General features: G+C 55.7%; 1 protein-coding gene across 1 annotated transcript in view; it reads left to right on the forward strand.

Annotated features, from left to right (window-relative positions):
- Window positions 1-19,897, forward strand: part of KIAA1614 — a 43,005-nt gene extending 23,108 nt beyond the window's left edge. Inside the window, 7 exon segments of the mRNA XM_003587099.6 lie at window positions 2,410-3,899; window positions 6,565-6,694; window positions 8,628-8,727; window positions 8,729-8,887; window positions 12,227-12,354; window positions 13,024-13,208; window positions 18,641-19,897. Of these exon segments, the coding sequence (XP_003587147.3) occupies window positions 2,410-3,899; window positions 6,565-6,694; window positions 8,628-8,727; window positions 8,729-8,887; window positions 12,227-12,354; window positions 13,024-13,208; window positions 18,641-18,834 (2,386 nt within the window). The 3' untranslated portion in view covers window positions 18,835-19,897.
- Window positions 19,898-24,581: the final 4,684 nt, after the last annotated feature.

Genomic DNA, 24,581 nt, shown 5'->3' on the forward strand with positions numbered 1-24,581 from the left:
TCCAATGGATGTTGACAATTTGATCTCTGGTTCCTCTGCCTTTTCTAAATCCAGCTTGAACATCTGGAATTTCTCGGTTCACATACTACTGAAGCCTAGTTTGGAGAATTTTGAGCATTACTTTGCCAGCATATAAGATGACATAGCAGGAAAGAAGTAACAGGTCTCTAAAACCCAAGCCCCTGTCTCCAGTCAGAACCTGACCATGACGATGGTCAAAGACTAGTTCCGTATTCATGGCTCCTTCTAAAGAGAAAAACTCCCTGCAGCTTGCCTTTCCCAGCTGTTCAGGTGCTGGTCCGTCCAGAAACTGGTCTTGTGTGCCCTCTCCTTCATGGAAACAAATAGGGGTCACTTGGTCATGCTAGTCCCTTCCAACCCTGACGTCTCTTGAGTCTTTGATGACAAATGGGTGGCATGGGTAGTCAGAGGAGGAGACAGCATCAAGCTGTATCAGTCAGGGTTCTCCAGAGAATGAACCAACATAATGTGTGCTTATAGAGAGAGAAAATTTTATTCTAAAAAATTGGCTCATGGTACCTAGGAAACTTGGTAAGTCCAAATTCTGCAGAGTAGGTTGGCTGGCTTGAGACCCAGGCAAGAGTTGCTACTCAAATCCAAAGGCAGTCTGCTGGCAGAAGTCCTTCTTGCTCAGGGAAGAGCAGTCTTTGTTCTATTCTGACCTTCAACTGATTAGATGAGGTCCGCCATACCATGATCAACTTTATTTGAAGTCTACCAGTTTAAGTCGGCTTCCCTGGTAGCTCAGCTGGTAAAGAATCTGCCTATAATGCAGGAGACTTCAGTTCGATTCCTGGGTCAGGAATATCCTGCGTGAAGGAATAGTCTACCCACTCCAGTATTCTTGGGCTTCCCTTGTGGTTCAGACGGTAATGAATCCACCTGCAATGCAGGAGACCTGGGTTTGATCCCTAGGTTGGGAAGATCCCCCTGGAGAAGGAAGTGCTAAACCACTCCAGTATTCATGCCTGGAGAATTCCATGGACAGAGGAGCCTGGCGGCTGCAGTCCATGAAATCACAAAGAGTTGGACACAACTGATGACTAAGCACAGCACAGTTTAAATGTTAATCTTATCCAAAAAAAACCTTCACAAAAACATCAAGAACCTGGGCACCATGGCCCAGCCAAGCTGACACATAAAATTAAACATTACACATGGCATCTATACACAGGTATGATTTAATGACTGGTAATCAAAGGCAGACAGGTTAAGAAGAGAGAGTGTAGGAAACAGTGGCAGGAGAGTTGCCTAAGATAAATGGGGTGAGAAGCCTGGAGGCCTTGCAAGTGGGCCACAGCAGGAAAGGAAGGCAGAGAGGAATGTGGAAGGCCTGTGTCTTTACCCCAAAGACTGAGAACTTGATCCTGTGCCCTCTTGAGAGATGATGCGATGAAGCTGAGATCCAGGAGAACCAATGAATAGGAGGCCACCGCAGGGGTCCAGGGTGAGTGAGAAAAGCAGGAAAGGATGTGAGTCCCAGCTGCTCATCAGTAGATTGGTGGCGAGGTGCTGCTGGGAAAGGCAGGGAGAAGCATGGTCCTTACTTAGGTGGCCTCTGGTAGACGAGGGCCTATAGGGATCTGAAACTCAGGCCACCTGGCTCCGGGAGGCCTGGTGTGAGGTTTGTGCAGGTGTTTTCTTAATCTGAGCAGGATTTGACCACCAGCTACAGTGTCTCTCAGAGCAAAGGCTGACGACAATGTGAGGACTCTTCCTAGCATAGTAATTGTTGTCACAGTGTTTTGGAACAGAGTGTGTGAGGAGGGCTGGGGAGGGGCAGATACAGGAGGCAGCGCTGGAACAGACTAGATGGCAAGACCAAGGAGAAACACTAGTGTTACTCTGTCTAAATTTTGTCCCAGCAAGATGCTTAGGAACCGTGAGTGAATCCGGAGAGGAGGAATGCTTAGAAACTCGGCTGCAGGTCCCACACGGTCTCCATGGAAACGTCTGCTCTTCCCATTAGACCTTTATAACTAATGCAGGACTGCCACAATTCATCACAGTTCACCAGATGCCCGTGATGGCCAGACTCACTTCTAAACACACACCAGGACTTCGGTATTATCCTTTCCTACAGTCCTGCGTTTAACAGCGTTTCATCTTAACTCAGACGGAGGCAGGCAACAGAGGCAAAGCCCAAAGTAGAGAAGGTCGTATTCATTTTGTTCAGCACTGTGTTCAGGATGGGGATGGGCCTGTAAGCTTTTCTGCTTTGCTGCTGGACTCCTGAGGAACCTGATTTGGGCAACTTTGGGTTGTAGTTTTGCCTGAGCGCTGTGCAGGACCGGGCCCCAGGGTGGACGGGTTAGCGCCCAGCGAGGAGGCTTGTACCTTCCTCTCCTCCTCTTGCTCATGACCTCTCTCCTCCTGCCTGCCCATCAGAGATGGGCGGAAAAGCCCAGCCCTGGACCCGAGGATGACCATTGCCTGCCGAGACAACCTCCAGAATGGGAACACGAGCGACTCCTCCAGCGGGGAGTCCAGCAGCGGGCAGTGGCCAAAGCGGGGCACCTCCCCGTCCCACGTCCGCTTTGAGGATGAATCCGCCCGGGACGCTGAGTCCCGCTACCTGGAACGGCTGCAGCAACGTCAGCGGCAGGTGCTCAGCCTGGCGGACCAGGGCCCCCTGCGCTCCAAGCCCGACCTCGCCGACTACATCCAGGGGGGCTGCCGGCGCCGGGACGCGGGCGCGGGCGCTCTGCACCCTTTGCTGGGTGGGCTGCAGCCTGGGGGCCTCTCGGCGCCGCCGCCGCACGCTCGGGGCAGCGAGAGGAGGTGCCGAGCCTGCGGCCACTGCATCGCCCCCGACCCGAGGGTCCTTCGGGAGCGCGAACCCGCCTGCGGAAGGGAGGGGGCGTCGGCGCAGCCCCTCCCCTCTCAGGGCCTGAGCGTCCCGCTCCGGCTCCTCTCCGCCGCCGAGCCCCGGCTCCACACCGAGTGGATCCGGGAGACGCACATCGGGGAGCAGGCGCTTCCCGAGGAGGCGGACTCGGCCCTGGACAGCACCGACACCTCCGACAGCTGCCGGACCGACAGTGAGGAGGCCGGGACCTCTCAGCCCAGCAAGACCCGCCTGCGGGCCTCCAGGCCTCGGGGAGGCCACAGGTGGTTGCACAAGGCTGAGATGGAGCCGCCCCGGAGCCCTCAGGCCTCACACGACCTGCCTGGGCTGGAGCTCCTGGAGGTGTCAGATGAGGTGACAGAAGACGCGGGCCAGACGACGGCAGGGGCTCTGCTCCCCAGAGAAGATGCTTTGTCTAAGCCTCCTGTCCAGGACTTGAAGAGGGCTTTCCCCGGGTCCCCGTGGCAGTCTGGACCAGGGCTGGAAAATCACTGGGCTCACCCCGGGGATTTTCGGACAGCCTACACCATCGCCTCTCCCATGAAGCTGGGGTCCTCGGGGCCAGGCAGACAAGGCCCGGTTATAGAAAGCCAGGAGTCTCTGGGAACTGACTGCCCGCAACAGAGCCGCGCAGAGCCCTCTGCCCACCACCAGGCCCGACAGCCGACTGCTTCCCTCTGCCCTGACGGCTGGGTGCCAACCCCTCCCTCTTCAAAGAAAACCACCTCACCCGTGTCTCACAGGAAGGCAGCCCTGGCTGGGCTTCGCAGGCTGGGCAACCAGAGAGAGCCCATGGACAGCCCCCTGCCTGCTTCCAGAAGCGCAGTTCCCAGGACCTGCGAGCTCACCTCGACACAGCCCCCGCCCCACAGTCCCCACAGCAGGCACCCCCTGCGGGCCCTGTCCACCAACAATTGCAACAGCAGCATGCCCCAGGGGCTGCAGGAGCCCTGGGAAGGAGCCATCCTCATGGGGGAGACGGGTGCCCGAAGCCAGGACCCCACAGCACCGCTGGAGGACCGCAGAGATGGTAAGGGATGGCCCGGGGGCTAGGGTGGTGCTAGCCCAGAGATCACGGGCTGGGTTTGTGGCCCACCAGCCACTTAACTGTTCATCTTAATAGATGACAGAGCTGTGCATTGCTCCTAGCAGCTCCCAGAGCCTGGCAGATGTTGGGGAAGTTGGCAGGGTCTGTGAGCGGGTGCAGGATTCGACATCAGCCTGGAGGCAGATTAGCCAGCTCCCCCCGGGGAGGCGGTGGTAGGGATGCTAAAGGAGCTCCAAGCTCTGTGGCTGTGGGAGGCCTGGGCTTTGAGGGAATTTTACTACCAACAGAGCAGAAAGAGGCAGCAGCTCCAGGATTTACTACTTGCTTAGAGCAGCAAATGCCAGATAATCCCACGGCTAAGGTCCCTCCCCTTCAACAGCGTCACTTCATATACTCATTCATTCAATACAGTTTGAGCACCCGTTACAGGCCAGGCACCATCCTAGGCCCTGCAGGGGATGCATAAGTGAATTAATTCAGCAGGAGTCTACCCCCTGAGACCCTCGGTGGCCAAGCAGGTGTGCTGTCCTGATGACACAGTGACCAGTAAGCAGAGCTCCTACAAGGAGTGCTGGGGTTGTTCTCTAGTGCTTGAGCCCTCCTAGAGCCCCAAGCCTACTGGGCACGCTGGTAGGTTTCAGCAGGCAAGGCTGCTGAAGGCTGGAGGGTATCCCCTCTGCCCTTGGAAGGGGTCCTCATGTCGTGGGCAAATCGTGAGCTTCCCTGATGCTATGATCTGAGGTGAGCAACTCGGCCACCCGCTCTTAGGCAGAGGTAGTAGCCTTGCCTTCACGTGCCCGCGGCTCTGGCAGCCCTGGTGCTGTGATGGCTCGGGAGGAATCCAGGGCTTGGGAACAGTGAGGGGGGAGAGGCCAGAGAGGTGACGGGCCGTGCTGACCTTACTGAGGATGCCAGTGCCCAGCGCCCGCCCCACCTGGGGGGTGCCACCACCCCTCCACTGCATATGGGGAGCCAACGCTGCCCTATCCCTCTCGTACTCACAGGAACCTTGAGCAAGCAGGCCCCACCCTGAGTTCCCACCTGCCCTGTGCTCAAGTGTGGTTTTCCTCCCTTGGGTGGGCTCTGGGCTGGCTGCTCCTACCCACTTCCTGTGGGGCTCCTATTGTGAGAGTTGCTGACCTTTCTGGCCAGCCCGGCCTTCACCTGCTGGAGCAGAGGGCCAGGTGAGGCTCCTCCTCTCATTCACCACGAGGTCCTGGGCTCTTCACATCACCCCTCTATCTCTAGTTCTCCTCTCTAACCTGAGGATATCATTAGAACCCATCTCCTAGGAGCTCAGGCAGTAATCTCCGTAGAGGGTTTAACTCTTGCCTAGCGTATCACAGATGCTGTAGACATGGTGGCTATCGTTTAGCTGTTAGACATCACAGCCAACCAGATTGTGGGTCTTGTCCCAGGAACACAAATCCCCCCCAGCACCCCCCCCACCCGCTGCCATAGATGTCCCTCTCTTTTCTTTCAATGGAGGAAAATCGATTTACAATGTTGTGTTGGATTCTTCCATTGTTGTTGTTGTTGGTTTAGTCGCTAAGTTGTGTCTGATTCTTTTGCGACCCCATGGACTGTAACCCACCAGGCTTCTCTGTCCATGGGATTCTCCAGGCAAGAATGCTAGAGTGGGTTGCCCTGCCCTCCTCCAGCAGATCTTCCTGTCCCGAGGATGGAACCCGTGTCTCCTGCATTGCCAGTGGATTCTTTATCGCTGAGTTACCAGGGAAGCCCTTGGTTTCTGCCATACAGCAGTGCAAGTCAGCCATAATTATACATATATCCCCTTCCTCTTGAGCCTCCTCCAAGACCCTGATCCCACCCCTCTAGGTCATCACAGAGTGCCAGGCTGAGCTCCCTGTGTTATATAGCAATTTCTCATCAGCTATGTTTCACACATAAAACAGCTAGTGTATGTATGTTGATGCTACTTTGTCCATTCCTCCTACTCTTTGCTTCCCCCACGGGGTCCACATGTCCTTTCATATACCTCTTGATACAGGAGCGACATGACTTATCATAAGCAGCCTTGCACTTTTTAAAAATTATTTATTATTTTTATTTTTGGTTGTGCTGGGTCTTCGCTGCTGCATGTGGGCTTTCTCTAGCTGCAGCAAGTGGGGGCTACTCTCGGTTGCTATGCACGGGCTTCTCATGGCGATGGCTTTTCTTGTCGCCAAGCACTGGCTCTAGCACAGGGGTTTCAGAAGTTGCAGCATGCGGGCTCGGTAGTTGGGGCACATGAGCTTTAACTGCTCTGTGGCATGTGGAATCTTCCCAGACCCGGGGTTGAACCTGTGTTCCCTGCTTTGGCAGGCAGACTCCTATCCACTGTACCACCAGGGAAGTCCAGCCTTCATTTCATAGGTGTTTATTTCTCATCTGCTGCGTACCAGGCGTTATGCTGGGGGTGATGGGCTTCATCCCAGGGAAACAGGATCCCTCCCTGCTGCGTGTGGGTCTCACCACCGCCTCCGTGGCTCTCGTGGGGCTCCCGCTTCCCTGCATCTTCCTCTGGCTCTCCTGCCTCTGTCGCTAGGACTGCCCCCCTCACCCCCATGACCTGTGGGGGTGGATCAGTGCCACGGGAGGAATGCTGTGGTTGTTGTAAGAGGACTCCAGGGCTGTCTTGCCTCAGCAGCTGTTGGCACCATCAGCTCCGTGGGCATCACCTTCTCCCCGGCCTCAGAGGAGCCCAAGTCCAGCCAGGAAGCAGAAGGAGGCCTGCAGAGGACAGAGCCGAGTTCTGTAGGGCACGTGTCATCCCGGTGAGTGACGCGAGCGACAGCCCTGACTTGGGAGGTTGGGGGTTGGGGTGCTGGGTGGGGAAGGAGCCCCCCGGAGTGGCAGCAGGATAAGTTAACTACTCCCAGATCCTTGGAGGCTTCTAGATCAGGTGCAAGCATGGCACCCCAGCACTCCGTTCCCTGCCCTGTCCAGTCTATTGTGCGTGCTTATTCATTCCCCAAGCTTTCCCAGAACGGCCTCAAGCTGCAGGTACTGTGCTGGGCACAGCTGTGCATACAGCCCCAGCCCTCCAGGTGCTCCCAGGATGGGCTCTCTGTCAGAGGACTTGCTCCTGACCCTGGGGTGGGAAACAGCCTGCCACTCACGGTTCCACGCTCTCCTTCAGTCCCGAGGCTCTGAGTCCTTACTCTGGGGCTGCCGAACCTTGGTGAGCTGGTCCTCTGGCCGGGCTCTCCGTTCTCCACTACACATCATCCCTGGTGACGTGGCCCAGGGCTTCACATGCGACTGCAGCCAGATCGCCACCTCCTGCCCCGTGTGTGCCGCAGAACTCCGGATTTGTGCACCCAGTTCCCCCGACATCCCCACTAGGGTGCCCGAAAGGCCTAGTGGAACTCTTGATCTCTCCTCTGATGAAAGCTGCTTCCTGGGGCCCTCCCCCGGGCAAACACACAGCACACCGCCATCCCCACGGTGATCGCACCCCGCCGTCCTGGCTGCCTCCTCCCCGTTCCCTCCCACCCTCATCCACTGGCACGTCCTCTCTGGCCCCTGCAGCCACCTGCATGGCGTTCTCCTGGTCTCAGAGTGTCCCTTCTTTCTGTGCAACCCTAACATTCCCTCTCTGCTCTCTGCCTTCCTCTTGCCCTTTCAATTCCTTCTCCACTCAATGGTCTGAAGTGTCTTTTGAAAACCTTAACTAAGTGATGTCATTTCTCTGACTGAAACCCCAGTGGTTTATTCTTTCACTTACCTCGCTGCTACTGCTGCTAAGTCACTTCAGTCGTGTCCAACTCTGTGTGACCCCATAGACGGCAGCCCACCAGGCTCCCCCATCCCTGGGATTCTCCAGGCAAGAACACTGGAGTGGGTTGCTGTTTCCTTCTCCAATGCATGAAAGTGAAAAGTGAAAGGGAAGTCACTCAGTCGTGTCCTACTCTTCGCGACCCCATGGACTGCAGCCTACCAGGCTCCTCCGTCCATGGGATTTTCCAGGCAAGAGTACTGGAGTGGGGTGCCATTCGCCTTCACTTACCTTACCCTGATGCAAACCCCTTACCCTGACATAGCACTCACTGACAGCTTCGCTCACCTGTCAGATCCCTGCTGATCCCTCTTTCCTCATTACGTCAAAGTCCTACAGGCCTGGCCCTGTTATGTTCTCGAACCCACCACACAGCGAGTCTCTTCCTGTGTAGGCCTGTGGTTTCAGCTGCTCCCTAGCCCTGGAATTCTCACCTCCAGGCTGGGCAAGATTGACTCCTTCTTGCCATTCAGTCCTCTGTTTAAATGTCGTCTTGTAAGAGAGGCCTTCCCCAGCCACCCTGTCACCCTCTGCTTCACCATGCTCATCGGTCACTCAGAGGGCTTCTCCATTGTTTCCTGGCCTGTTGTTCATAAGCTCCCAAGTGGAAGGGTCTTTCCATCTGGTTTATCCCATACCCTCGTTATTTGCCACATGCCAATGCTGGCAGGAAGCCTTGCAGAGGTTCTGAGGAATCACTGGGTGAACAGATGACTGGTGAACCCATAGTTGGCTGTGACCCTGAGGGTCTTCTCTGCTGCCCAAGCAGAGGCTCCTTCAGAAGTCCACTCGGCCTTTCTGTCTGCAGCCTGGCTGTCACCTCCTCCTCGAGGCTGGGGTGCTGGCCCACCTGGGCCCCACAGGACCCTAAGGTTCTTGCCTCCACCCAGCCCTCTCCCACCCACCTCACATCCACCTTTGCATTTCAGTGCCTTGTCTGGGGTCAATGCGGGCCCCAGCCCACCTTCCACCACCGCTTCTGACAAGAACAAGAAAAGCAGCGGAGGCATCGCCTCTGCCCTGGGGCTGAAAGAAGTTCTTCTCGACGCTGAGTCAGGGCACGCGGCCCAGGATGGGCAAGTCCCGCAGCTACAGCGTGGAGCAGCTGCAGCCCCCGGCGCCCGGCCCGGCTTCACACACTGGCACCCCCAAAGTGAAGAGAGCCCCGTCCTTACAATCCCTGCATCTGGTGAGAGTCCCAAGGGCCCAGCCGAGGGGTGTGTGACGGCAGCGGGGTGGTAGCCACCACTGAGATGAAAGGTGAAGGAGAAGAGAAGTGCCAGGGGGTGCTCCTGAGGAGCCCGGGGTGGGGAAAGGGACGCTCCTGGCATCCCCACAGTCCATCCGCAAGACGTGGACTCCCTGGACACAGTGCGATGAGCGAGTTCTGTCCTTCCACCCCGCTGCCCCAGCCTGGGCTCAGCCTAGACCCCTCCCCCTCCCTCACTCCACCACCTCTGCCAAGGCCTGGCATCCGCTGCCTGATTATTCTGGAAGCTTCCCCGCGGCCACAGCCACTCTGTTCATCTAGCACAGATCACTGCATACCTGGATGGCCTCCACAGCCTCCTCACTGGCGTCCCTGCCCTGTCTTTCCCCATGTGGCTTCCAGAACGGTCCTTCCTGCATGCAAATCTGGTCTTGCCTCCCCCCTTGTGGAACATCCACCACTGGTCCCTTATCACCCCCAGGAAAACACTTGGAGGCCACTCAACATTGCCAAAGGGTTTCTATAATCTGACCGCTTCTGTAATCTGACTGATCATTCCCCTAATACTCAACCCCAGGTATCCTTGACCTGGCAGTTCTGAAATCAGGCCACACAGTTTGAACCTTCACCTGAAATATTCTTCCCATCTTCTCCACCTGCTAATGCTGTTCATCCATCAATACGTAAGGCACAGCTTCCTCCAGGAAACCGCTTCTCATTCTTCCTTGGGCTGAGCTGGGCACCTCTGCTCTGGCTTCCCTTCTCATCCTGCGCTTTCCTCTTTCACGGAACTTCTCATGTAGTATGTTGGTTTTTGTCTGTCTCCCCTCAGTGGAATGTGATTCTCTGACGGAACACTACTTGATCTTTAGAGTCTACATATTTAGTATGAAATTGGCATAGTAGACATACGCAGTACGCAGTGAATGAATGAGTGAGTGAACACCGGGCAGCCTGCAAAAGTTCCCTTCTCGTGTGCTAGCAGATACCAACAGCACACCAGTAGCAGCGCCTGACTCTCAGCTAGGTCTCTGAAAGTGCTGTTCTAGCCCAGGTTTTCCAGGTATCATGCCTGTTCTCTTCCCCGCCCTCTCCCCTGGGCAGAACAAAGCAGATGATTGCAGTTCAGGGCATTGGAGCCTTTCATTTTTCAGTCTGAAGTAGGGAAGAGAATGCAGGCTGAATGAACGTTCCATTGGTCGTCTTGCATCACGTAGAGTATAAATATTTGCTGGTTGGATGAAGTTGGAAGGCAGAGAAACAAAAGCAAGATGATCTCAAGCTTGGGACAAAAGCCTAGAGTGACATGGTGCTCCAGGAATTCGCTGCTTTTCTCCTGAAGTTAAATTTGTCCCGGTGTGTCTGAGCCATGGTGCTCAGATGTATGGCCACCAGAGCTTCAGTCTGTACCCAAGGGAGATGACAGCCCATCATCTGCCATGTAATCCGAGTGCGCCAAGTTAGGAAGTAAGCTGGCCGAGAAAGGGTGGGAGCAAGTGCCGGGAGGACTGAGCAGCAGAAAGAATTGTTCAAGAACTAAAAAAAGAACATAAAATAAGACTCCGCCTCACTCTGGTATATTCATGACCTATCTCAGGGTGAACCCCTTCTTCTTGTGCTGCCAAGTGTGCATGGTGAGAGTGCAGACGGGCTTGGTTTCCACTCTGCCCTTCTAAGTAGGCAGTGAGCACCCTCACCACGTGGGCGGCTCCCACGTCCTCTAGTGGCTGTGGCTCATTCGTTCCTCCCTTTTCCCCTCCTCCCTGCCTTTCCACTCTTGAGTTGAACATGACTTCTTCCAGGAAGCCCTCCAGAACTTCAAGGCAAGCTCAGGCCCCCTCGTAAGCTTCTGGATAATACAACTTCCTGAGAGCACGGCTTCCCAATGTGATAAATAATGTGTGCAGTATTTGTTTAGAAGTCTGCCTCTCCCTGCCTCCCACCCGCTCCCTCAGAATAGCCTCCTCACTGGGTCAGTTTCTAGAACACAGATCGGACCTTGTAATTATTCTGATTACTATCACTCAGTGGCTCCTCTGCAGGTCAGATGAGGTCTCTCCGGGTCTGGCCCTTGGCTCCAGCCCACCGCCTATCACCTCTGCAGCCCAGCCCCCCAGACCACAAGTATGTTCCAGAACATTCATGCTTTCTCCCATCTCTGTCTGTCTGCCTCTACTGTTTCTTATGCCTGGAACTCCCCACCCCTGTCTTCATCTGGAGAGCTGTTGCTTCAGGTGCTGCGCAGGCAGCGGCTCCTCCAGGGCCCCGAGGCCTCCTGAGCTGAGTCGCTCTGCTTCCCTGCACAGCGTCATCCATGCTTCTAGCCTCACACTTACAATATACATTTAGGGCTTCTGACCTGTCCATGCTCACCCCACCCCCACTGTGGGGTGAGCTCCTTGAGGGACTTCAGTCTTATCCATCATGCACAGTGTTTTAAGGTGCATACTTGATAAAATTTTTAATGTCAGCGATCATAAAAGGGATACTAAAGAATCACAAACTAAGATTTCAACTCTAAAACTGTGTTCATTATTCTGTAATTATTTGATTTTACCTTTTTAAAAATGTATTTATTTATGACCGTGCTGGGTCTTCACTGCCTCACGTGGGCTTTCTCTAGTTGTGGTGAGTGGGGTTACTCTCCAGTTGCAGTGGGCAGGCTTCTCACCGCAGTGGCTTCTCTTGTTTCAGCATGCAGGCTCTAGGCATGCAGGCTTCAGTAGCTGTGGTGCACAGGTTTATTTGTCCTATGATGTGTGGAATCATCCCGGACCAGATATCAAACTGTCTCCTGCCAAATGGATTCTTAACCACTGGACCACCAAGGAAGTCCTACCTTTTTTTCTTAATCAAGGAGAAAGTTAGCTTTTCTTAGTCAGTGAGATAATTAGCACTATCATATTCAGTTGCTATTTCAACCAGCACATTTTTTTCATTATTTGAAGCTTCAGAGTGCCTGCATAGGCCCATCTCTTTAAGTGAGTTATGGTTATTCTGTTAAGCACTTTCTTAGCAGGCCCTCAAGTTCATGGTTGGGGTTCCCTCTCTGTCAACCCCTTGGTGGTGGTTTAGTCACTAAGTTGTGTCCAACTCTTAGAACCGCATGGACTGTGGCCTGCCATGGTCCTCTGTCCATGGGGTTCTCCAGGCAAGAATACTGGAATAGGTTGTCATTTCCTTCTCCAAGGGATCTTCCCTAACACCAGGAATCAAACCCAGTCTCCTGTATTGTAGGCAGATTCTTAATGAGGGAATCCCTGTCAACCCCCTATCAGATGGCTTTTCTTACCTGCAATATTGGGTCTTCTCCACCAGGTGTCACCCTCTCGCCAACATCGGAAAGCCACCTCCTTTCAGAACCTCCATTCTCTGCTGAGTGGCAAGGTGGACCGGTCCACCCTCTACCTGGTAGGGGAGCCAGGGGATCACAGCGCAGCTGACAGGTAAGAGTGGGCAGGTGTTTTGGAGGGGAGACCCAGAGCATGAACAGTGGGGCTATACACTTAACTCCTTCCTGCCTTAGCAGCATGGCCCAGGGGAGGGTCCCTTTAAAAGAGAAACCGAGGCCAGCTCCCTGTGCCTCAGGTACCTCAGGGGTCTTAGGGCCCACACCTCAGTGCCCTTGTCCTGAGCAACTGGACAGGGGTTGGGGGTTCTCTAGAGTTGGAAGGTTTGATTCCTCCATCCCTTTACTATCTAATGACATCCTGAAATCGGAATGTTCAGAGAGCTTCCTTGGTCCAGTTGAAGATTTATTAAAGATCCAGAGACAGGGTCCCCAAAGAGGTCCTTGCCCCTTGACCAGGTCTGCCTACAGAAACCGCCCTCTCTGATGAGACCCGCTAGGCTAGCTGCTCTTACTGCGGGCTCCACGGAGGGACTTCAGGGGGTCCATTAATTCCTGGAATTTCTTGTGTAAAATTAAAAACTTCGTCACATTCTCAAGAGATCTCTCCAATTAAAATGATTAAAAACCACTGGGGGAGGGGGCTCTGTGGAACCTCACACAGCCGTGGGCACCGCCAGGCCCGGGCCTGGCTGGAGGCCTCCTCTAGGCCTAGAGGCCCCAGTGCCCGCCCCCTTTGCCCTCCCTTGCCTCTCGCCCCTTACAGGCTGGGCAAGGCGCCAGCCCGGCGCGCCCTCAGCGTGGAGGACGTGAGTGCCCCCGGCCCCGCGCGTGCCGTGGGCCGCCTGGTGGAGGTGTTCCCCGACGGCACGAGCCAGCTGCAGCTACAGCGCCCCCCGGAGGGCACTTTCGGCTTCAACGTGGCCTCTGGGAATGGACGCCGGGACTCAGGTAGGCCCCCGCCGCCCTGTTCTGGCTCCACGGCCCCCGGCGCATCAGCAGGCCGCAGCAGTGCCTTCTGGCCGTGGCCGTATCTGTTTTCGGGTTTTCACCGAGAGCTCCGAGAGCTCCGGACTCAGAGAGTCTCTCAATGAAGAGACTGGAATTCTCCCCTCCAGGCGGTGGGGACGGCAGGCTTGCTCCATTGTCCCTCCATCCATCTTGAAATCAGAATCCCGACTCCCATCTCTTCACGGGAGAATCAGAGGGAGGTTGTTTGTGTTGGCTGGCCCTCCAGATCTCTTTGATGTGGTTGGTGTGGTTCCCTTCCTCTAGCTGCGGAGTGTGTCCGGGCACGTGGACCGTGCCTGCCTGTCTGTGCCCCTCCCTCAGGGCGGGCTCCTGCTGGGGATGTTCACATGGATCCTGGCTCTACGCCTCTGGCCGGGCGGCCTGCTAGGTCGCGATTCAGCACTGGCCGGATCAGGGAGGGTCTCTGGACGTCCTTCTGCACCCTGGCCAGTTCTCAGCCCTGCCGCATGGATGTTTCAGGGAAAAAATGACTTGCTCAGGCCTTTACCTGAGGTCTGTGAGCTAGGATCACAAGGCGAAAGTGAAGTGAAAGTGAAAATCATTCAGTTGTGTTTGACTCTTTGCAACCTCATGGACTATACAGTCCATGGAATTCTCCAGGCCAGAATACTGGAGTGGGTAGCCATTTCCTTCTCCAGGGGATCTTCCCAACCCAGGGATCGAACCCAGGTCTCCCGCATTGCAGGTGGATTCTTTACCAGCTGAGCCACTAGGGATCCACCACAGGGCAAGGGACCTTGGGAGGTATTTCTCAGCTGAGATGAGTAGGGAAGGAAGACAGACATGCAGGAGTGGGAAGGAGAGGAGAGAGAGGAGGAAAAACAGAAAGGCAGACACAGAAAGACACTCACAGCTGCCCTGGATGGGTTGTGCTGTGGTGGGTTTAGTCCTGTGCTTTGATCTCCTGAGTCAAAGCCATTTAGGTGGCAGAACACTACTGCTGCTGGAGTTGCAGACTGAAGTGAGTTCTTGCATGTGTTCCATCATTTGTTTTTCAACAATGTATGCTGAGCATCTCCTAGGTGTTGTAGATACTGGGGACAGAGCAGTAAATGGAACAGATGAAATCCTTGTCCTCAGGAGTATACATTCTCATGAGGCAGTTAGACTATCCACATCTACATATATATATAGCAGGATAAGGCCCAAGGGCAGTGAGTTGGGAGTCCTGATGGGGCAGCTTTTCTGAGAAGAGACCCCTGAGCAGACAGACACTGGCATGACGTGAGGGTGGCCCCATGTGGTGTCTGGGGCATTGAGTTCCAAGCAGAGGGAACAGTCCATGCAGGGCCCTGAGGGCTGGAAATGAGCTTGGCCCATGGGAGGAACTACAAGGAGGTCAAGCTGGACAGAAGCGGGGTGAGGGGGAGAGACTAAGCTGAGGGCAGGAAGGTTGGGGGACAGCTGAGCCTCGAAATGTGGGAGAGAGACTGAGCTGAGCTCAGACGGGGCCGTCTTCCTTGAAATGAGACAGGAGTTACAGGGGCTTGGAGCCAGGACCGACGTGCTCTGATTTAACGCTTTTACCAGGGTCCCTGGCTGCTGTGTTGAGAATAGACCCTAGTGGGATGCAAGTGGAGCCAAGGAGCCCAGTTTTAAGGTTATTTCAATAGTCTGGAATAGATATAGTGGCAGCGGCTTAGACTGGCACGGCTGTGGAGGTGGTAAGAAGTGGCCGGGTTCTGGCTGACTTGAAGGTAGTTCTGACTATTTGCTCGTAGGTTTTACATGAGTGTGAGAGGAAGGGAGGACAAGAGTCTCCCCATTCTGGCCCTCAGGAGGATACTCATCTGTCCTCGCAGGGGGATGTGTTAAGCATGTGTTGACCATCGTAAAGCATTCCACAGGCTGTTAGCCACTCTGCCCCTTCCTCCAGCTTCCTCTACCCTTCAGTGAGGGGGTCAGGCCTTGCCAGAGAGGCAGCATGCAGGCGTAGTTAGACGACAGAGCATGGTTTGTACTCCAGCGCCTCTGCTGTCTGTGTGACCTTGAGCAGGTTACTTACCCTCTTTGAGCCTCTAGTCTCTAATTTGTAAAATGAGGGATTTCCCTGGGGGTCCAACTGTTAAGACTCTGTGCTTCCCTTATAGGGGTTATAGGTTCAATCCCTGGTTGGGGAACTAAGATCCCACATGCCAGGCAGTGTGATCCAGTAAATAAGTAAATGCTGCTGCTCGACCCCATGGACTACAGCCCACAGAACTTCTCTGTCCATGGGATTCTCCAGGCAGGAACACTGGAGTGAGTTGCTGTTTCCTCCTCCAGGGGATCTTCCCGACCCAGGGCTCAAACCCACGTCTCTTATGTCTCCTGCGTCGGCAAGCAGGTTCTTTACCACTAGTGCCGCCTGGGAAGCCCATATATAAAGAACACCTAACCTATAACATCAAGCTAACGAAACCCTGCCTGGAAAAGTCATTTCAGTGGGGTATATAGGGAAGTACCTGGCACATGTGTTCCTTCCCTCTTCAGAAAAAGAATGTGTATTTGGGGAGAAGAACTCCAGACAGAGGGCGGGGGGAAGTGGGCCGAGACATGATCTGCACCAGCTGCCAGTGTGAGCTCAGGCCCAACCAGGCATTCTCCTGTGCCCCCCATCCTTCCCACAAGTCCCTTTAGGCCTCTTTGCCGGCAGTGGGACTCCCTCCCCGATCACCCATCACGGACTGCTGATGGGCAGGGGTCTCCAGTGACCAGGAGCTTCTTGGGTTCTGCCTTGGCCTGCTCTGTGGGCGCCCCTTGCCTGGGTGGGTGCCAGCTCTTCCCTGTCCTGCCCAGGTGGCACCCTCCTCTGGCCACTGCGGTTGGCTGTCAGCTGTCCCGCAGAGATGCCCTCACCCTTGGAATGCGGCTGGTACTGGTGTGTCCTAGCCTCAGGCCGTGCTCCAGCCCCCCAGGGTCACTTCTCCTGGGCCTCAGAGAGGCTGTGAATTGGGGCTGGTTTTCATTCCTCACTAAAACATCATGATGTGGGTGTTCCTTGCTGGCTGTCACATCTAAGTCCGTACAAGCACGTGAGAACGGCAGGCTTCACCGTCTGCTTCTCATTGAAAACAACACAGAGATCATACATCCTGAACAAAGGCCGTTGGCAGCAGACAATAAACGTCTACAACAGCCTCTCTGTCATACTTGTGTCATGACTTCGAACTGTGAAACGTACCCCGGAGTCTTCCCCCTACATGGCAGGCGTGACAGCAGTGTCTGGTCCTCCGACTCCATTCTTTTGGGTTTTCTCATCCCTCCCCACTGACACGCTCTGCTGGACAGCAGCCATTTCTGCAGGTTCCTCCCCTGCCTCCTTACCTGCCTTCCCCCGACTATTGCCTGCACGCAGACAAGGCAGGCAAGCAGTTAAAGAACCCAAAAAGAAGAGGGGAAGGCTAGGGCAAGGGCTGTGAGAAAAGCCTTGTGCAGCCAAGATGACAGACAGGCCTTGCCAGGAGGGAGCCGGCCTTGCAGGAAAGGATCAGATCAGCCAAGAAGCACTGAGAGCGAGTTCCACAGCTCAGACCGGGAAGCAGGAACATGTCAACAGATTGGCTTTGCTAAACCCAAGAGCGGCAAACCTTCGAGTGTCTTAGAGGAGATTTCAGTGCACATTCAAACCCCAGCTTTGAAAAGCTTGACTTCTCTTGGGACCAGAAGCTCCTACGATGCTGGGTGAACTGGAAAGATGACTTCCCACCCTTAAAAGGCTTCCAGCCAGAGAGGAGATGCTCTTTCAGGTCCCTTCTAAGAACACTGATTTTTAAGAAGAGGAAGTAGAGAGCCGGGCGTGGACAGCTGCTAAGTGTTTCTAATCAGCTAGCCGAGCTCAGGCTGGGGCGCAGCGAGGGTGCTTAAAGCCACACCAGCGTGTCCCAGGGCACCCTGCAGGGGCCGTCACTGTACAGGCTCCCCGGCCTGCAGTCTTCCTGCTCTGCACACCTGTGCTCACTTAGTGCGATTTGGTGGGTGGGGGGAACCCATGGATGTGGGACACCCAGTCTTCCCTGGAAGAGCCTGTGCTCCCTTGCTCCCTCAGGCAGAGACAGCGAAGGAGAGGGTTTGAAAGGTTTTCCGCGGAAGTTGAGGCAAGAGGGGCTCAGTCAGCTGGACTGTCCCACACTGTGTGGCCAGGGAGCCCAGCCCAGCCAACCCGAGGCCCCCAGAGCCTGCTCCACTGACATGAGTTCCTCAAACTGAACTGGGGAAAGAAGGAGAAGCAGCTCCTTCCGAGGTTCACCCTACCTCAGACACCCAGGAAATGGTCCCCGCCAGGTGGGGCCCCTCGGGGGCACTGGAGGGGAGAGTGTACGCAGAAAGGAAAATCGAGCCACTATGACTGTAAATAGGGGGCTAGAACTTCTACGGGGTCTTCCCTCGTAGCTCAGTTGGTAAAGAATCCACCTGCAATGCAGGAAACCCGGGTTTGATCCCTGAGTCTGGAACATCCCCTGGAGAAGGGAATGGCAACCCACTCCAGTATTCTTGCCTGGAGAATCTCATGGACAGAGGAGCTTGGCAGGCTACAGCCCATGGGGTCGCAAGAGTCGGACAATTTAGCAACTAAACCAACCGACCAGAATTTCTGTTTCCTGGGCTTTTGCCCAGATGCCTCTGAATTCTAAGGATCCATATCCGAGGAAGACTGAAGCCAGGGCTGGCCCTAGACAATCCGGTGAAGCAAACCAGGTTTGGATTTGACCTCAGCCCAGCAACTCCCTGGGCTTCCCAGGTGGCACTAGTGGTTAAGAACCTACTTGCCAAGGCAGGAGACATGGGTTCGATCCCTGGGTCAGGGAGATCCCCTGGAGAAGGGAATGGCAACCTTGGACAGAGGAGCCTGGCGGGCCAGTTCCTGGGCTTGAAAGAGCTGGACATGGCTGAGTGACTAACACTTTGACTTGTTTGCGGCTCCAGTGATACCATCCACCCCCAGCTACTTGAAGGGAGCAGGTGGGTCTTATTTGTGAATCCCCACCTAGAGCAGTGCCGGGCATGTTGTAGGTCTTAACATTTTCCTTATTTTATAATCAAGGCTTCTCCCAGAAAAAGATAAGATTAGCTCATTCACACTGAGGTATACATGAATAATAACAGCTTAAGGCATTATTTGTATTAGGGGCATTTTAAAAGAGAAAAAAGGAAAAATGAAGTGGAGGCGGGCCTGCTGTATCTATTATAAAGGGAGTTGTGGTTGTGAAGTGGAATAATGAGGGAGTGTGCGTGCATGCGTGAAGCACCTTGTATAAGCCCCTGCCTCCCCTCCATGCACCCCCCAACGCCACCCACCTGGTCGGCATTCCACAGAGCTGTGTGTCTTCGGTTTGGATTTCCTGCGTTAACTCTCCTGTTTTCCTTTGCAGGGTTCTACGTGCAGGAGATGGCTGACGAGAGCACAGCCAAGCTCTACTCGGGGCTGCTGGGGGTGGGGGATGAGATCCTGGAGGTGAACGGGGCCAAGGTTGCAGGGCTGGGCTTGGCTCACGTGAGGGAGCTCCTGGCCCACGCGGAGAACTTGTCGATCCGGGTGCTGAGGCAGAGGCCTGTCCCACGGTGACACAGAGGTGCCTTGCCTCTCCCTGTTACCACACCACCGCCCCCCCACCCCCCCACCCCCGCCCGATGGAAACCCCGAACCGCTCCCGGGGGTGGCTGGGAATGTGCTACACAAAGCTGCTTTGTCTACTGAAAATGAACACGGTGGCGTGCAACCCCTCGGGCCTCGGTCGGGCTTCTGTGACTGACCGTCCTTGCAGAGGGAAGGAGGCTGTTTGTGTGTTTTGTTTAAGGATGTTAATTTATGCAGAAGCAGGGAAGGGGATGGGTCTCCCACCCTGAAGGGCCTGAGGTGGGGTCACCGTCTTCTGGCACCTTTGCTGGCAGCAGGAGGAGAGAGATTCGGTGGGTCCTTCGGTTGGTCCCCAAGCAGCATCGCCTTACCCCCAGGCCCCGTCGTCCCACAGTCAGGGGCTCCCCGAGCTCCTCTCACTCCAGAGCCAAAGAAAGTACTTGGCCGTATTGGCCTTGAGCCTGCCTTTTTTGGTCTCATTTCTCCCAGCTCCCATCTGACGCCTTTGCTCTTTTTCCAAAAATGGACCAAGTGTCCGGGAGTCACAGCCTTACAGCCATGGACCATATATCCCAAACCAACATGTGTCTGGTGTGAGAACAGCTGAGAGATGTTATCTGGTAGTCAGAATATTAAGGATTTCTGGGAAATCTTTATGATATACGAGGCTGAAGGGACAAAATGAAACCGAGACCAACTTCAGGGAAGTGCAGCTGTAGCCAGTGGGACTGACCAGAGCAGCCCTGCCCCACCCCGCCCTGACCTCTGCTCCCGCCCAGAGTGAGACTGGAGCCGCTGCAGCCTGGCCGTGAGGGGCTCTGTCTTCCTTCTCCTGGGGCCTTGGACAAGGCTGCAGCTGGTGCCAGGCTGTCTCCAGCCACAAGCTCTCAGCCCAGACTCCCTGAGGGCAGCTGTGGGTGGGTCGCTGGCAGGGAGATGGCAGGGCATACGAGCAGAGGGAGGGGCCATCCCATCTGGCTCTTCCATGGCCCAAAGTGTTGGGACTCTCTGGAAGTAGTCTTAAATTATTAAAAAGCAAAACCGAAACGTCTCCCACTCTTGAGTCGCTAAATTTTGGGCTGATGTGTTCACTTGACCTTCACTAGCCTGGCAGGGGCCTGGGGGGAGGGGGAAGAAGGACACAGGCATGGCAGTGGGCTGTGTTGGCATGCCAGAGGCAGGGGCCGGGGAGGCCTCTGGGGTTGGGGTGATGCCAGGGTTGAGGTGGAAGCCTCCAGAGGTCGCTCTTTGGCTGGAAGAGGAGCCCTGGGCAAGGTGCATTTAGGAGCAGGAGACAGACTGGAGCTAAGGGTCCTCAGATGGGATCAGTTGGGATGGGCAGCCCCGGGCTGCTGGGGGCAGGCTGTGGTGAGAACACTGCAGAATCAGGTTACCATGTGTGTGGCTGCAGCTCTTAGCAGGCACGGTTGCTGAAGGAGACTTGAGGCCTAAGAGAAAGATGACGGGCAGTGGAGGGGAGGTCAGGCAGGCAGTGTGTGTGTGTGTGTGTGTGTGTGTGTGTGTGTGTGTGTGGTGAGCTTTCCCAGGAGATATGTGGCCTGAGAGAAAGATGACGGGCAGTGGAGGGGAGGTCAGGCAGTCTGTGTATGTGTGTGTGTGTGTGTGTGTGTGTGTGTGTGTGTGTGTGTGTGTGGTGAGCTTTCCCAGGAGACATGTGGCCTGAGAGAAAGATGACGGGCAGTGGAGGGGAGGTCAGGCAGTCTGTGTGTGTGTGTGTGTGGTGAGTGTTCTTTCCCAGGAGACATGTGGCCTGAGAGAAAGATGACGGGCAGCTGTAGGGGAGGTCAGGCAGTCCTATGTGTGGGGGCGGTGAGTGTTCTCCTCTCCCAGGGCCTTAGCAGCAGCAGCCAGTTAAAACCCCTCTTTACTTCCCTGGAGGCTAGCGGGGAAGGACAGCTCCCAGAGCCCCCGGCACTGCAGGCTGGGGAGGCTGTGCTGGCCTGGGGTCAGGGTGATGGGATTGAGCAGCAGGATCAGTGGAACAACTACTGGGGTCTTCCAGGTGTGAAGAGGGCCCTGGGATAACTCAGACACCAGCCCAGGGCCCCCCACAGCTGAAATGGCCCCAAAACAGGAACTACAGGAGTGGGGAAACCCTGGCATCTCCTGCACCCCAACCCGTGGCCTTGTGTTCATAAGACTTTGAGGAAATTTCACGTTGAAAGATGCTTCTAGAGGCAAAAAGACCTGCTGTTTTCTCTGTCTGGTGAGGATAACCAGAATAACATGCCTCTTCAGCCCCAGCTGGGAAGTAGGGTGCTTGGGCTGGGACTGAGTAGGGGAAGGTTTCTAAGGAGCCCTGAACAGCTGCATCTGTTAGATCCCAGATGCAGGGTCAGGCTTCTAACACATCTTATTTCATCCTTAAACTAGTCCTGCCAGGGATGTCCCATCTAGTGTCTTCTTTTACACAGACGGAGAACCAAGTTCAGCAGTGATGACAGGCCGTTCAGACCTAGTACTCTGACTGGGGGCCCACTCTTCTACTGCTGCCCCCTCCCCCCGTCCCCCATGCCAAAATAAGGCTGGATGGAAGGAGGAGGGAGGGAGGCTCTGTGGGCTGTGTGTGAAGTAGACCTGCTTTACTGTAATTCCACGGAGGCTGAGGGTGCTCCCTCCTGGAGTAAAGCGATGCTGGGCCCCGACTTGTGTGGGTAGGAGGGGGCTTTGGATTCTCCGGCCTCCTGTCTGACCTTCCCCATCTGCTCTGCCTGGGGAACTGCTGACCTGGAAAGCTAGGTCCAGCGCTGCGGCATCCACCCCTCCCACAGGGCCATCAGAACCTTCTTATTTAGAAAGTGTTAGTCGCTCAGACGTGTCTGACTCATTGCGACCCTATGGACTGTAGCCTGCCAGGCTCCTCTGTGCATGGAATTCTCCAGGCAAGAATAGGGGGGTTGCCATTCCCTTCTCCAGGGGATCTTCCCAACCCAGGGATTGAACTTGGGTGTCCTAAATTGCAGGCAGATTCTTTACCAGCTGAACCACCAGGGAAGCCCTTGTGTTAACTAGGAAGCCAGGCCATGGGCCATGCAGGAGCTCAGAGAGATGAGAAAGATGGGCTCCACCTTACCTGGCCAGAGGCTAGGGGAAGACTCAGGCATCACCACCTGGCCTGATGGTGCAGAGAGGAGGCAGCTGGTTCGCCCTAGGGTAGAGAGGCTGGCAATGATCTGAGATTGGCTAGGGGAGGCCTGCTTAAGAAGCGGGAGGAAAGGCTCTTAAGAGGAAGAACTCGCAGGAAGGTAAAGGAAAAGATGTTCAGGCACAGAAAATAAGCAGCATGTTCAAAAGTATGGATTTCTCCTGAATCTGCCCTCTGTCCCTCCGGTGGCTGTGTAAGCTGTGTGTCCAGACGTCTCTTTGTACAGATGGGCATCTGACACTGCGACCACACAGAACAGAAAATGGCCCCGGCTTTGGCTTCGGGCGTGTCAATATCCTTAGGACAGCCAGGAGCCTGTTCAGGTGCGATGGCAACCTCGGAGCCCCCGCCAAAGCCGCGGGTGTTGAGCTGGTCTGGCAGGTCTGTAGAGGAAGGATGCCGATTTGGACCTTTTATTTTAGGATCGCCTTTCCTCGATACTGGAGGGGCGAGAGCGCGTCTCCTTGGCAGAGCGCTGCTGGGTGTCTCCGGCTTGAGGTCCGAGGTCTGTGGAGGGCGCCCACCAAGCCTTCCCCTCTTGGCTACTTTTTTCCAGGTGGTGGTGGTGGTTTAGTCGCTCAGTCGTGTCCGACTCTTGCGTCCCCATGGACTGTAGCCCGCCAGGCTCCTCTGTCCATGGGATTCTCCAGGCAAGAATACTGGAGTGGGTTGCCATTTCCTCCTCCAGGGGATCTTACCGACCCAGGAATCAAACCCGGGTCTCCTGCATTGCAGGCAGATTCTTCACCGACTGAGCCATGAGGGAAGCCTACGGCGCCGCCGGCAAGTCGGGTCGGCCCTCCCCGCCCCTCGGCGGCCCCGGAGGCCCCGGTCGCGCCGGCAGGAGGATGGGGCCGGCCGCTCTCCGGGCCGCCTGCCTCGGTCAGCGCCCGCGCCTCCCGCGTCTCGGCGCCGCCCGGTCCTCGCCTCCGTGGGGCCGGGGAAGGGCCCGGGCGCTGTCCCCTCGGGGAGGTCCAGCAGGTCGGGGCGCGCTTAGACCGCGGGAGGGCTGGAGCCTGGAGTCTGACGGGACTGGGGTCTTGGGGGTTTTACATGCCCCGTAGCCCGCACAGCTGGGACGCTCGGCTTGGTGCCCGCTTTATCCTCGAGGAGCGCACCTTTAGGGACGGGAGAAGGGGGAAGAGGGCAGCCTGGGGAGCTGCCCGGGGACCGCGCCCGGCGTTGGCGGCGCGGCAGGGGGACGAGCTGGAGCCGGTGGCGAGGGGAGCGAGGTGAGGCCGGGCGGCACGCGTGTCGGGGCGCGGGCGTGGGGACCCGGTGCGCGCAGTGCCTCAAGCGCTCTCACGTGGAGGAACGGCAGGCCCCAGTCGCATTTTGGAAACCAAGGTGGACCTGGGAATCCAGGGACGTGCAGTCACTGTGCCGTCCGCCACCCTGTTCGGCCTGCTCCTCAAATACCCCAGAGCTCTGCTGGGGACAGGAAGGTCACAATCCTGAATCCCTACAGTGACTCAGCGAGGGAGGGACTACTCATCTCCGAGTTGCAAATTAGGAGTCCCAGACTCAGAGGTTAAGTTACTTATCCAAGGTCACACAGCAAGTAATTAACAGAGGTAGGATTTGAACCCGGCCCTCTGCAACTCCCAGCCTGCGTCTGCCCTTCTGCGATCCTATGAGGCTCATCTCTGGAGGTCCCCGAGCCACCCTCCCACCCCACCAGACCCCCCACCCCCAATCCCTGGAGCCTGTGATCAGCTCTTCAGGCCCAGCGCTGCAATGACCTTCACTATGGCAGGCCTGGGGGGTTTGGCTTCAGTTTTCCTTCAGGGAAATGGAGCTGGTGCTCCCACCTCCTGGTGTGGGGAAGGGAGTAGGGCGGGCAAATCATTTTACAGAACAGTGTTTCTGAACTGCAGGCCTCTACTAGTGGGTCATAAGATATTTTAAAGAAGGACCAGCATTAAAAAATAATTAACAGTGCTTCACACAAGGCAAGGTTAGGTTCTGTATGGAAAATGCCTTTAAGACGTGTGTGTCCCAGAGTTGTAATCTGAAGCGTGTTCTGCTCTGAGGGTGGCATAGAACCATCTTTGGGGCTAAGGCTGGGAGGCTGGCCCCTCCATTCTGCCCTCAGGGCCCAGCGCTGCCCAACTTAGGAGCTGCTGAAACCTGGCCTGAGGGCGGGTGTGAATGCGCCCAGCCCCTGAGAGCAGAGGCATCCTTGCTCCCACATCTGTCACCTTGAGGAGGCCTGCACCCGGGGTGGGGCACCGTGACGGGACAGGGCTTCCTGGTCCTCCAAGCTGACCACCGGCAGCAGGATTCCCACAAGGGCAGTTTTTGGCTTGAGCTTCAAACTTCAGTTGCTGGTTTCTTGGTTCCGCTGCATCCCAACTCCACACACTCACATCCACCCATTTATCTTATTTATGTGTCTTTGTTGGGGCAGTCTCCCCCCTGTCCACCCGTGGACCCCAGACAGCCTGCAAATATGTTAGACGTGTCCACCCGCAGAAGCATTCCATGACACTGATGCCGAAAACTTGTGCACCAGTGTCAAATCTGTAGACAGAATTTTTGGGTGACGTAGAAAAGAATGCTGTAGTCC

The sequence above is a fragment of the Bos taurus genome, chromosome 16 (assembly GCF_002263795.3).
Source record: "Bos taurus isolate L1 Dominette 01449 registration number 42190680 breed Hereford chromosome 16, ARS-UCD2.0, whole genome shotgun sequence".
NCBI lineage: Eukaryota > Metazoa > Chordata > Mammalia > Artiodactyla > Bovidae > Bos > Bos taurus.